The sequence below is a fragment of the Saccostrea cucullata genome, unplaced genomic scaffold, assembly GCF_032062105.1.
Source record: "Saccostrea cucullata isolate Sc308-1 unplaced genomic scaffold, CSIRO_AGI_Scuc_v1 ctg667, whole genome shotgun sequence".
Lineage (NCBI taxonomy): Eukaryota > Metazoa > Mollusca > Bivalvia > Ostreida > Ostreidae > Saccostrea > Saccostrea cuccullata.
The window spans coordinates 204,344-218,225 of NW_026928881.1; the positions used below are offsets into that span (position 1 = coordinate 204,344).

The 13,882-nt window shown below is 31.7% G+C and overlaps 1 protein-coding gene across 1 annotated transcript in view; it reads left to right on the plus strand.

Moving 5' to 3' along the window:
• Window positions 1-357: 357 nt before the first annotated feature.
• Window positions 358-13,882, plus strand: part of LOC134279007 (potassium channel subfamily T member 2-like) — a 36,268-nt gene continuing 22,743 nt past the window's right edge. Inside the window, exons 1-5 of the mRNA XM_062761316.1 lie at window positions 358-395; window positions 8,731-8,820; window positions 12,401-12,509; window positions 12,917-12,991; window positions 13,128-13,211. Coding sequence (XP_062617300.1) covers window positions 358-395; window positions 8,731-8,820; window positions 12,401-12,509; window positions 12,917-12,991; window positions 13,128-13,211 — 396 coding nt within the window. The remainder of the gene's footprint in view (window positions 396-8,730; window positions 8,821-12,400; window positions 12,510-12,916; window positions 12,992-13,127; window positions 13,212-13,882) is intronic.

Here is a 13,882-nt window from a genome sequence, read left to right on the forward strand (position 1 = left end):
GTGCTAATTTTCGACTTCTCCTATATAATCCTATAGTAAATTTAACCAAACTTGGCACAAAGTATCCTTAGATAAAGGGAATTCAAGTTTGTTGAAATGAAGGGTCACACCCTTTATTAAGGGGAGATAATTGAGAAATGGTGAAAATTTTATGGTATGTTTTAAAAATCTTCTCAAGAACCACTGTGCCAGGAAAGATGAAATATTTTATAATTATGCTTAAAATGTTAGATCAATTTTGAATATGTCCAATCCGGGGGTAGGGCAGGGCCACATTGTGTGTTATCACAAATTTTTACATTTTGAAATATATAGGAAAATTCTTTAAAAATCTTTGCCATCAAGAATAGCAAAGGCATGAATGATATTTTTATGGAAGCTGTGCCATCAGAATGGTAGTGGACATTCAATTTTCACAACTCATACCATACTGTAGATTCCTAAGGGTAGGGAAACAATGGCAGATCAAAGTTTTACATAAAAACGTAGAAAAAATCTTTAAAAATCTTCTTTTTAAGAATAGCAAAGCCATGATTAGTCCTATTCATATGGAAGCATCCTCAGGTAGTGGACATTCAATTTTAACCAAACTTGGCATGAGTATCCTAAGGGTAGGGCAAGGGCCACAATGGCCACAAGTTTTACATAGAAATATATAGTGAAAAATATCTTTAAAATCTTCTCAAGAATAGCAAAGGCATGAATGATCATATTTTTTATGGAAGCATCCTCAGGTAGTGGAGATTCAATTTTGTTCAAATCATGACCCCTAAGGGTAGGGCAGGGCCACAATGGCAGATCAAAGTTTTACATAGAAATATATAGGGAAATTCTTTAAAAATCTTCTCAAGAATAGCAAAGGCATGAATGATCATATTTTTTATGGAAGCATCCTCAGGTAGTGGACATTCATTTTTGTTCAAATCATGACCCCTGAGGGTAGGGCAGGGCCACAATGGCCGATCAAAGTTTTACATAGAAATATATAGGAAAATTCTTTAAAAATCTTCTTCTCAAGAATAGCAAAGGCATGAATGATCATATTTTTATGGAAGCATCCTCAGGTAGTGGACATTCAATTTTGTTCAAATCGTGACCCCTGGGGGTAGGACGGGGCCACAACATGGAATCCAAGTTTTACATAAAAACATGTAGGAAAAGTCTTTAAAAATCTTCTTTTCAAGAATAGCAAAGCCATGATTAGTCTTATTCATATGGAAGCATTCTCAGGTAGTGTAGATTCAATTTTGTTCAAATCATGACCCCTAGGGGTAGGGTGGGGCCACAGTGTAAGTTCAAATGTAAAGGGCAATAAAGCCACTGGTAGTCAAAGAAATATGCAAGCATCCTTAGTTAGTGTAGATTCAAGTTTGTTCAAATCATACCCTCTCAGTTTTAAGGATTGGTTTGGACCACTATTGGGTTTAAACTTTTCAATAATAAACTGATTTCTGCTTTTTTCCTAGCCACATTGCTCAGGTGAGAGATGTGGCCCATGGGCCTCTTGTTAATATGATTATCATGATTTGACTTTGAAGAGCTATTTTGTGATAAGTACTGGCTAAAAATAAGGAATATACTATAGTGTACATGTATAGTTACTATAGCATAATTATTATATAGAAATCTGCTGTTATTGGGATAATTGATGTGGGCTAAAAAAAATGTTAATATTAAATTTCATTAAATTAATAAATTTAATTAATATTAAATTGGAATTTACATTTACCAAGTATCATAAAGCAGATATTAATACCTCGCAGCTCAGCTGAGCTCCCATCTAATATTTGTGTTTACTTAGTTGACACCACTTACAGTAAAAGTAAATAATAAAATATCACTGTGTGGCAGATATAAAAATCTTCAACCTACTACCTTGTATATACATTGTACCTAATTTCATCAAGCAAAATAGTGTGGTTTTCAAAAAGTACCTAAAAGCTTGATTTTGCTTTTGCCTCAGGACTTAACATACATGTATATGTGATTGACAAGGATACAATAGTACTGCTAGTCACTATCTGAGCCTATGAAATTATTACTCTAAAGGATTTGTTATGTAATATTTCCCTGATATCCAGCAATCATACAAAATGATTTTATTGAATTTGGAAAGCTACCATTCCATGCATTTTGTAAATTGAAATATAAATACAGTAAAACCATGTTAACTTTAACTCCAAGGAATCGAAAAAAATTGAAATTCTCAAAGGTTTTAGAAATTTGGAATTAAAGATAAAAGGGATTGACATTTCCAAATTAAGGACTTTGAAATATCGAGGGTATTCAAGATATTGATGTTAGAAATACCGAAGTTCAACTGTATATGGTTTAAATTAAATTTCTTGCCAGCTCAAAAGTACAGATAGAACTGATAGTTACGTAACCTTTGTCTTCTATAAATTTCTGAAATGAAGCATACATACAATACTGTAGTACATAAATTCATGGGGGCTAATTTTCTTGGATTGTTTATATTTTAAAGTTTTTTTGGGGTACATGTCGTAATTTTATGTTTTTTTCTGATACCTAAAATATTTGTAAATCTAATTTTTATCTTATTCATTAATTCAATGAGTTTGAATTTTTTTTATTTAAAAAGACTTAAAAATGGGAAAAATATATTCCACCTGTCTGTCTGTCTGTCTGTCTGTCCAGCTGTCTCTGCAATCGTTTCCATATCTTTTTACGGAGGGACATTGAATCTACTACTCCACACAAAGATTGCCCATGACCTAAGGGTGTGTCATTATTGACCCAAGGTCATTTCCTTCAAGGTCATGAAAAAATTTTAATTCATGTCTGGTCCATATCTTTCTTATTTATAATTTTTGCTAGTGTTCTCATTTCACACAAAGATTGCCCATGACCCAAGGGTGTGTCATGACCTTACCCAAGGTCATTTGAGTTCAAGGTCACTGGAAGAAAAAATTCATAATTGGTGTTTGGTGTCCATATTTTTTATAAATAAACTTGGTAGGTTCTCATTTCACACAAAGATTGCCCATGACCCAAGGGTGTGTCATGGCCTTGAACCAAGGTCATTAGGGGAAGTTCAAGGTCACTGGAAGAAAAATGTCATAATTTGTGTCCGGTCCATATCTTTCTTATGGGTAAACTTGGTAGGTTCTCATTTCACACAAAGATTGCCATGACCCAAGGGTGTGTCATGACCTTGACCCAAGGTCATTTGGGGAAAAAGGTCACTGGAAGAAAAATCTTAATTCATTTGATACATATCTTTTTATGGAAAAAACTTATATATGAAAAACCTAGCTATTATAATTGATTTTGTCCTGTTTGGACAGTTCTAGTTTTATTTAAAGCTATCGTGCAAAGTCATAAACCTATTATACGCAAGGAGCAAAGCGGTGTCCGCCATATTTCTCTACTCTGCGATTTTCTAATTGCCAAATATATTGATCAATCGCGGTCATGGGCTATTGCACACGCTTCCAGAAGGCCTAGTGTGTACACTAAACCCCCGAAAATATAAGTCAAGCTTGTAATGTCTTCCGCTAAGTTTCAGAAACTAATACAATACAATTTTTTTGAATGCTTTAAAAATAATTGTAAAAACTAAAATAACTTCATAAAAAAATAAATGTTACAATTTTACAAGCAAGTGAATTTTTTGCTTATGAAAAATACATTTATAAACATCGTATTACAATGCTTACCAGACGCCAGACAGTACAAGCTTGATCATGGATCATACGATAAGTAAAAACAAGATTTATAAAAAGAAGAAGTATGCGAATTCTTTCCAAATTTTTCTTTCAGCGCCTACATCAACACATTCCGTATACGCCCTGCGACATGAAAAAGGTTATTGTATACCTTTACAGTTTTCTAAAAATAGTAACGAGTTTATATCTCAGGGATTTGGGGAGCAGTTATTATCTAGGAAAATATTATTTTTTAGAAGAAAATAATTATCAACAGAAACTCTGAATATATTGAATGTAAAATTTTGAATTATATATTCTTTAGAAAATTTCATATATTTTGAGGATATATTGAATGTAACATTTAAAATTATATATTCTTTAAAAATGTTAACATACCGGTATTTTGTAACCAAATCTCTCTCTCTATCTCTCTCTCTTAATTGTACACAATGTTCATGCATGAAAACAAACACAGGCGTCCCAAACAAATTGAAATAGGGGGGGGGGCTAAACAAACAGAAAAAGGTAAACCCACAATTTTCAAGGCCTATATTATATTTGTATTTGCAAAAAATTGGAGGGGGGCTTTACCCCCACCCCCCACCCCATCCCAACGCATATGCAGGGATGGATTAAACTTTTCCTTGAAAGAAAAGTGAATACAACAATAAAACATCGGATATGGAAATCAGAAATATAAACGAAATTTTAACTTTTGGCAATGATGCAGAATTACATTTTTTTGGATAACGTAGAATTCAAAAATAATATTGCCCAAGTTTTCTGCAGTTGTATTATTCCTCGCCAATTTAATTTTCCTGAAAAAGGGGAAAACAATTTTATATGCTAATATAAAGAACAATACAATTTTCAGTAAAAGTTTGAACCTATTTGAACACATATGTCATTTTCGCTACGAAGATGACATATGTGTAATAAATATGACATATGTATAAAATAAATACGATTTAAAATGTCTTGAATTCGTAATATAACCCCCTTCCCCGCAAACGCAAACGCATATACAATTTCCTATTTCTAACGCAAAATCACGCATATACCGTTTCCCCGCAATCACGCATTCTCACGCACTGAAAAAAGTTCACTTAATCTTAAATTTAATGCCAATTTTCTTCTATTTTATGCTTGCAATATTCTCATAAAATAAGAAAAGTTATATTTGTATTGAAATATTACGTCATGATATTATTTACGCTAAACTTTAGAGAAACCAGTACCACCATGCGGAGAAATGGTAAATTTCTATTTGTATGACGTGAACATTAAGTGTATGTTGCATAACAGTTCAGTAAGTTGTAAAGAGGCTACTTTTTTTCCCAAATACATACATAGTATAGACATTGAAACGACTTTCCCCCCCCTTCTACAAAAACATCGCAGTGTAATTAAAAAAAATGGTTAAATGATTTTTTTTTGCTTGTTAGGTTTTATTGAAGGTATAATTTTTTTTTTTAGCCCCCCCCCCCCCCCCCCCCCCCCCGCTTTCAATTTGCTTCTGACGCCAATGTCAAATGTACATGTTGAAGAATTTTAATTAAAAATGAGATTTTTTTCATATCTTAAATAAGGTTTTTCTGCCCGTAGCAACTCAGGCTAATTTGTTACATAGTAAAGAAAAGTACTAGTAAATGATTTTTATTGTCCATGCACATTTCTAATGCATAAAGTGCATCAATATCCAAAGCGGTTGATAGATGGTGCATCAAACATATAATAAGTCATCAATTTAGGAAAAAATGTAACATAAAATAAAAGTATTACATGTGTATGTAATTCTGAACCCAGGAAAATGGAATTTTTATAATATTAAAAGAAATGAGAATTAATGAAGTGATCCACATTGAAACTTGCCGGTCAGAAGTATTCAGATTTCCTAAAGTTTATTTAAGAAAAAATAGGTGTAAAATTTAGAATTAAATTATAATTGTCATTGTGTACATTTTCACAGAAACTTTTGAATTCATTGTTTGCCCCCCCCCCCCCCCCGGTACATAAAAACGTTTAATTACCTTGCGAGATTTATGCATGTACAATGTATTAAGAAGAACTGAACTTTGCTATTTACCGCAAATGGTTCTCTTGCACATGTAAATAACTTGTCCGAACAACTTTTTCATAATGAACATAATTTGTGCCTTTTTTCTTGACGACAATTGCAATAATCTTTCTAGCTTTCAAGTTGCCTGTCTCTTTGCTTTATCCGATTAATAACGCATATGTAAACAAACATTTTATAATATATTAGCTACAGATCTGTACAGTAGCTTGCTGGAATGCAGCTGGAAAAAATAGAGATGTCTGTCCAGGGAGCTTATTGTGCATAAAACACCGCGCTTTTTCCATTTCTTTCTCCGTTATATAAATTATGCTACCACCTAAAAAATTTACTAACCGTGTTCTCCTAGCACATTTACTACTCCCACAACAAAAAATTCCCCAAACTTTGGTTTATAGCCCCTCTGGGCCTGATATATCGAGTCCATCGAAAATTGGTAAAATATACTGTCATACTAGGTTGCAAAATAATTCAGTCCATTGCGCTTCGTGCATGACGTACACATGCAGTTCTATTGTGAATGAAGTAAAATTTAGAATATATAAGAAACTCAAGTTGAAATATATGGTGAAAAAAAAAACCCCACTTTTTGTGCGCAATAAATAAACACTTTTTTTCAATGTTTAGCACTGTAGCTCTTTGGCCTGGTTGTCCATCCTATAATTGTTTTAGACCAGCGAGCTACAGATCTGCAGCTTATAAATAGGGTTGAAACTGAGAAGAGAGAGAGAGAGAGAGAGAGAGAGAGATTTCTCTTAAAATTTTGGTATTTGTTTTATTTATTAATGCAATAATTGAAAAATAAACAATGCATTTTTTTCTTTTTAGTGATGTAGGTCTTAAAATGTTATCTCCCGTACTGATGTATTCGCAGGAAAAAATATAATTACAGAAATAAATCAGTGATAGTATAATTTATATATCCAAATATTTCTTTATATACATGTAAATGGGTTTCTTCAGTAAATCCCCACCTCCTCTTCCTGATAAAGAATTTGATTTTCTTTACAAGCAGTGTAGGCAAATAATTGATTTGCTGTTCTAAATAATAGAATAAACAGAAAATTTCATAAGCAGATTCAATTTTTCCTTGAGCATTTGGCGTAACTATGCATTTTTTTAATTTGTACTTTATAAATTAAAAAAAAACAACAACAATTTGTTACCCTAATTTGTATTTGCGTCTAAAGTGTGTACAATTATTTGGGTTATGTCGAAAACGACCACCAGTTTCCAATGATTTTTTGTAGATTGTATAACACTCACATACATGTACTAGATAAAATAATAACAGGCCCCTAGAAAACACCGAAGTGTGAGTAGATCCTATTTATAGAAAATTGTGAATTTTGCCCCCAGATCAGTTTTGTTTACCGAGAAAGGGTGTGTGTACTAATGGAGTATGCAAAAAGGCAAATCTTTGGATAAATATTGCTAAACTTTTATAAATTTTGTTTTACATATTGTATGTTCCATTCAACTTGATCAAGCTTGTACTGTCGGCATCTGGTAAGCAATGTAAAAAGCTTTTGCATAGGTTTTAGCAGAAATCTATTACTTTCATATAATTTTAGTAATATTTTACTTTTTTCTAATTTATTTACGTACTTATTTTGTGAAAAATATTTTTTTTTCATTATATTTTTGCATCAATAATTTATTTTCTAAAATTTAGCGGAAGACAGTACAAGTTTGACTTATATTTTCGGGGGTTTAGTGTACACACTAGGCCTTCTGGAAGCGTGTGCAATAGCCCGTGAGCGCGATTGATCACATATAAACATTGTAACTTTATTAAAAAATACACCGCTTTGCTCCTTGCGTATAATAGGTTTATGACTTTGCACGATAGCTTTAAAGATAATTACTGTAAAAATGGAAAAAAAAATATATTCCACCTTCTACTCCTTCTACTAAAGAAATCTCTAGATTCTTTTTATTTTTCAATGAAAGAATAACTTTCGGCTGTTTTATTGTAACTTATCCATATGAAATTTTCATCTTATGTATTTTTGTTAGTTTATAATTTTTGCTGTGTATGCTTATAAAGCAATGAATAAATGATGCTTATATCATGATTCACTGCAGACATGGTGTTTGGTGTTTTCCACTTTATAAATTATGTAGCGTACATACTTGGCTACCAATAGTGTAACCTGAGATATTGTATGGCCAGAGAAATATTTACCAAATTACCAGGCGCTTCTTCTCAGTTATGCCATTTGACTGTTTTAAACTTGTGCAAGAAAAAAAGCATAAAATTAATTTATACTGATTTAATAAGAATTATATATGCAGCTATTATAATTGATGACCATATAGTGCAGGGTGGCCCTATGAGAATTCCATCCCCATCCAAGTCAAGTTTTCTAAGTTGCCTTGCTGGTCTGAAGCTGTCTAGCACACTGTTCCTACACTGCTAAAAGACAGTTTCTGCAGGTCCCAAGTACAACCTAGAATCCCATATTACCATTTATAGCAATATTTTTTTAAAACTTGCCTTTAGTTGGTGGAACAATCTAACACACTGTTCCTGCTCTGCTAAAAGACACAGGTCAAAAGCTCTATCCTGGGTTTTGGCAGTGAGGGGTATAATTCCTTCTAATTTGATTCTGTACTGATAAGGTTGTATACATTTACATCTGGAAACAGATAAAGCAATTTAGTGCAGGGATTTGAGGGAGATTTTGAGGTCTTATAGGTAAAGGTCAAGGTTAGAATTATTCATGTTATTTTTTATTGTGTTATTATGTAAGCTGCACAAACCCTTGTGTATATTTTGATTTACATATTCATTATACACAAGTAGAAACACAGATAGATTTTGCATTGATCTTGACTTTGACATTTGGGCAAGTTAACTTGCCAAAATGCTGTGTATATTTTAAAATATATACTAAATTTCAGCCGGTGAAAATTTGACTTAAAAAGAACTTTTTGAAGTTTAATTTGCTTACTGATATGAATTTTTATCTTTTTTAGTTCACAGCTCCAGATTCAAGCTCAAAACACATCATCATGTCATGTGACACTTGACCCAGATGATTTCAAAGAAAACAAGGTTATTCGTTGGTAAGTCATTTGCAACTTATACATGTATATTCCAATACTGAATACTTTGATTCTATGAACATATGACAGAACTGATTAATTTAAATCAATTGATCCACATACACAGTACAATAAAACTTTATGCTTCCAATCAGTATATCTGATATACATTAATTGTACTATTTGAACAATATTTTATTTTATCACATAAAGACACTGTGTAGTGATCTTCAAGTAAATACTTCATTTTTCATGAATTCAATATAAAGTGAAACTTAATTGTCATATCTGGATCTTGTGTATCCCGAAATATTGCCCAATACAGTGTTAACTGAAGTCCCTATTATAGTAAATTTAATGGTTTAAAATTAAATGTTGTCTAATCTGGCTAATTTCTATGGAACCAGTTGTGTATGGATTCAACTAGTTTTTTTTTTAATGTACATAATTTCATTTGTTCACATGGTTTCAAAATTGATCTATTATTGCTTTGCAAACTTTCGAACTTTGAATTATTGTTCCTTGGAAACGAAAAACGACTTTTATTAAAAAATAAAAAACAATTGAAAAAAAATTTAAATGGTATCAATGTACTAGTGGTATTTTAATTAACATTTTGCAGATTTTATTTCACTGTCTGTATGTGGCATGTAATAGCCAAATTAAGTTATCCACAGACAGTGTCAGTCATGGTATTGTAATATTGTGTGGCAAATCCTGCCCAGAATAAGTCATTTTCTAGAGGCTAGTCATTAATGCTACATTCTGTCCCCCATAGTAATTACGGGGCTTGTCAGAGACATGGCCTTGATGTACAATACATTCCCTAACCACCAATGTTAACCTCCCATCAACCATTTATCTTTCTGCTGCTACTGATAACAAATCTCTTTCAATGTGTATTCCTCTATTGGAATTCAATACAAAAGCAGCTGTTTTCATCCAATAGATGAATAACCCCAAAATTGGATTCTTTGTGAATCTTTCCTACTACCAAACTATGACCAATGACTTTTTACATTTACTTCAAGTAAACTCCGAAATTGGATTTCTGTAGATATTTCTAAGATCAATGATTTAATTGTTGCAAATTTATTTCAATTATATTTCCACTTCACTTTTTTTTTGGATAATTTTTTTTCTTTTTCCAGAAATTTTTGAGAATTTACACATAGTCATATTGTTGCCTATTAGCAGATAAATAAGAAATATGGTGCATAATTTGGAATATATTCCTAATTCTTCCCTTTAGGAATCACAAATAACATTCCAGAATATGTATTCTTTAGGTATACACTGTATTAGAATGTTAGGTATAGAAATTATGTGTCAATTTTTTATCATTGAAACAATTTATTTCATGATACAGATAGTGCCCCAGGGATAGAAGATTATTGACTTAACTAGAAATCATATTACACATTGACTCATATTTCAATTTGATTTTTGCGGTTACTCTGGTTAGTGTTATTTATTATTGATCAATTAATCTATATATTTAGAATCTATAAATTTAATACTCTGTATAAAAATGAAACCTTTTCTCAAATGAATTATTCACTTTTGCTTTTTTTGCAAGTCATCCTTCGAAAGAATTTGTACAGGTTGTGTTATATATATATATATATATATCTGATTAAATCTAGTAAATCACATTTTATTGATAAAGACTTTGTAAGTTAATTATTTTACAAAATATTTCAATGCAGAAATAAAATCTCATGAGTGGTAAAAGGAATAAAATGTAAAGATAATAAACAGTGATCATGCTGATGGATCCATTTGAACATAAGATAGAATTATTTAGGAGTAGAGCAAACACAGCCCTCTAGAACATCAGAGGTAGGATCAGGTGACATGGGTGATGAAACATCCCCATCATACACTAAATGCTCCTAATCCTGATGGGGTAAATGAAAAAAAAAAATTATCGAGAATTCAATTTGAGAATAATATCCAAGCCACATTCCAAGGCGAAATAATCAAGAAAATGCAAAAAATATAGCAGGGTCATTAAATATATATATATATATGTTTATATACTGGGCCAGAAAAGATAAAACTTCTGTGGAAGCTCCCTGGTTAGTGGAATAGTACAAAAATCATTCAAAATTCTTTTTCTATACAAATACACACAGGCAGTACTACAGAAGTCATTCTAGTAAATCCAATTTTTTTGGTCTATTATCCCCTCACAATGGAGTAGAAGGGGATATAGTAACACAGTAGTGTGTGTTATTGTTTATGAGTTATGTCCTGTGCAAAACGGAAGTGATATTAGTTATCCAGGTTCAATCAAGGGTGTATGGAATTTACCCCGGGTTTTATTCCATACACCCTGAGGCTGATTAAACCTGGATAACGAATTTATTTCCTATGTACCAATACAAATTCTTTGTATACATCAGAGTCTAATCAACTGTGTCTCAACCTGTCAATAAGATTTACTACGTACTACTGTATAATGCATTGTGACGTCATGTCATTGCTTTTTATCATAGCGAAACTGTGCATTGTGACGTCGCGTTTTATTTACCCCCGGCTCAAGTCGGGTGCACGGAAATTTACACCCGACTTTGTAACCAATCAAAGCTCGTGTTACAAGCTACATAGGAAATAATGTAATTTGCATCAGGATCAAATTGTTGAACGTTGTCTTGGTTTACAGATAGCTCTTTGCATAGAAGATGTTATTAGAAGATCATGGAACTTTCCATTAATCATTTAGGTCATGACTAGTCAATGCTCAAGTACTAGATGAGATAATTTTCCCTTGGAGGAACTCTCCTGGTACAATCAACACAGTTAAGCATTGTAGGGTTTATGGGTACTAATGCATATTTTAAAAAAAATGACTGCATTTTATTGGACTGCAGGAATAACAGGGAAACAGAACATGGAGAGCATTAAATTTTTAATGTGACAGACATGCAAACAAATTGCAAATCCACAGACTGAGATGTTAGATGCAACTGCCTACAGAATGTCAATCCCAAAGAGACAAATGAACAATAGGGATGGCATATACTGCTCATTATATTTATAAACTTTTTTTTCTAATTGATAGAAATGTATCTCTTTGTTATCTATTAGGTAATTCAGTAAATGACCTTTTATCAAATTTGTTACAAAAAGAGGGGTAACTGACAGAGACTCCAGGAGAAGTTCTTGATAGCGTGTGACAATTGGCAGTGTTCTGCCACAAGTCTCAGGTGAATTGGTTTTGTAATATCAAAACTGATACCTTCAGTAGTGAAAAAAAATCATTTTTGTCATTTATTTCCAAGTGGATTGGATTCAAGATTATACTGCATTTGATCCATTTGAAAAAAGAACTTTTTTGCTTTGTAATTCTACTTTCAACTACAGTCAGATGTCAATATCTGGAACTCAGTTTACACAAAAATTAAGATATCTCAGAATTTGATCAGGAAGTTTCAAGTTAAGCTTTGACTTTAGAACACAGGTCATAGATTTACATGTATATGAAAATTTGGAAGAAGTTTACACAATGAAAATGAAGTACATACTCACCATGACAAAGTCTTGATTTTATAAATGTCTGTTTATTTCAATATTTGTGATATAATATCCTTTGTAGGGAGAACATAATATGGGTGAACCGGCCATTCGCCCTTTGGATTGCTCAAGTCACAGTTGCCATTATCAGTCTTATGGAAACTATCCTTATACAGTATCTCAGTTACAAGGTAAAGATTTGATTTGATCCCTATCAAATATACAGCACAAGATATATTCTTGTCGTTTTTAGAAGCTTGAACTTACAGACACTCAAAACTATGGAATAAAGTGTGTACCTTTATTCTTGAATGTGAGCAGAAAAATTATTATCACAAAATTATCATGAGAAACACCAATTATGAAATAAAAATATTTTTTTATTGCTTTTGAGTACATTTAAAATGTCCTTTTTAAATGATTTCTACTAGTCATTTGTTCAGTATTAAGTACTGTTGTAAAATAAGAAACCTACAATATTTTCTTTGCTGTAGCCAGAAATCTAACTCTAGTAGGGTTAAACACATAAAAAATAATATGACGCAAACTAAAAAAATAAGTATTAAACAAGTTTTTCAAGTATATTTTTTGTTTACAGGGAAACATATTACAACAGATTCTGTCTGTAGAGTTTTTATTGGAACTTGTTAATACAGTTCCCTTTGTTGTAACAGTAAGTATTGTTTTTCCTGTTTTGAAATTTGAAGTTTCACAAAAGATAGATATAAGAATTCATTGACAAGCATTAAATGAAGTTTGCAGTAACAATGTCTTCATTTTTTTTCCACTGTCTTTCTTATTGGTTACAGATATTTTGGCCTCCTCTGAGACAACTTTTCATTCCTGTATTTTTTAACATCTGGTTAGCTAAGCAGGCTTTAGAAGATATGTTTGTAAGTACATGTAGAATAATATAAATGACTATTGATTATTTATTTTTGGTCTTAAATAAGCTGGGTTTGCCCAAAGCATATAAGTTCTCAGTTTTCAAGATCATGCATATTAAATTATTTTGCTTAAGAAGCATTTATTTGGTCTTATTTTTCAGAATTTAGCTTTTACTGATAGTAGTTTAAAAAAAAGAATCATGGATGACAGAGCAGTTATCTTAGTATGTCTGAATTATGTTTCAAAGTAGAAAATGAGAAATGAACACAAGTCAAAAAAAATTTAGATGCAAAAAGGTGACCTGGTTGTTGATGAAATAAATTTTCAGTTAGGATAAAAGTGACTTGATACATGATATATTCTGTTAATGAGCTTTAAACTTGATCTTGATCATTGTACAATGTATATCTATATCTCCGAGGGTATGAAAAGTATATGGTTTCGCAATCATTGAGAATTTTATGCAATTTTTTTTTTGTTGGGAGGGGGAGGAGGCAGAGAAAGGAAAAATTGAATTATCATGGAAAAATCTTATGTATCTTATGAAAGACACACATCATAACCTTTGTAATGTACATATAGGATAAATCTATTAGTAAGGATCAAAGAGATCACTTTCCTTGGTGAAATAAAGAAGATTAATATATAATATTCTTCATTTGCTAGATTGAAAACT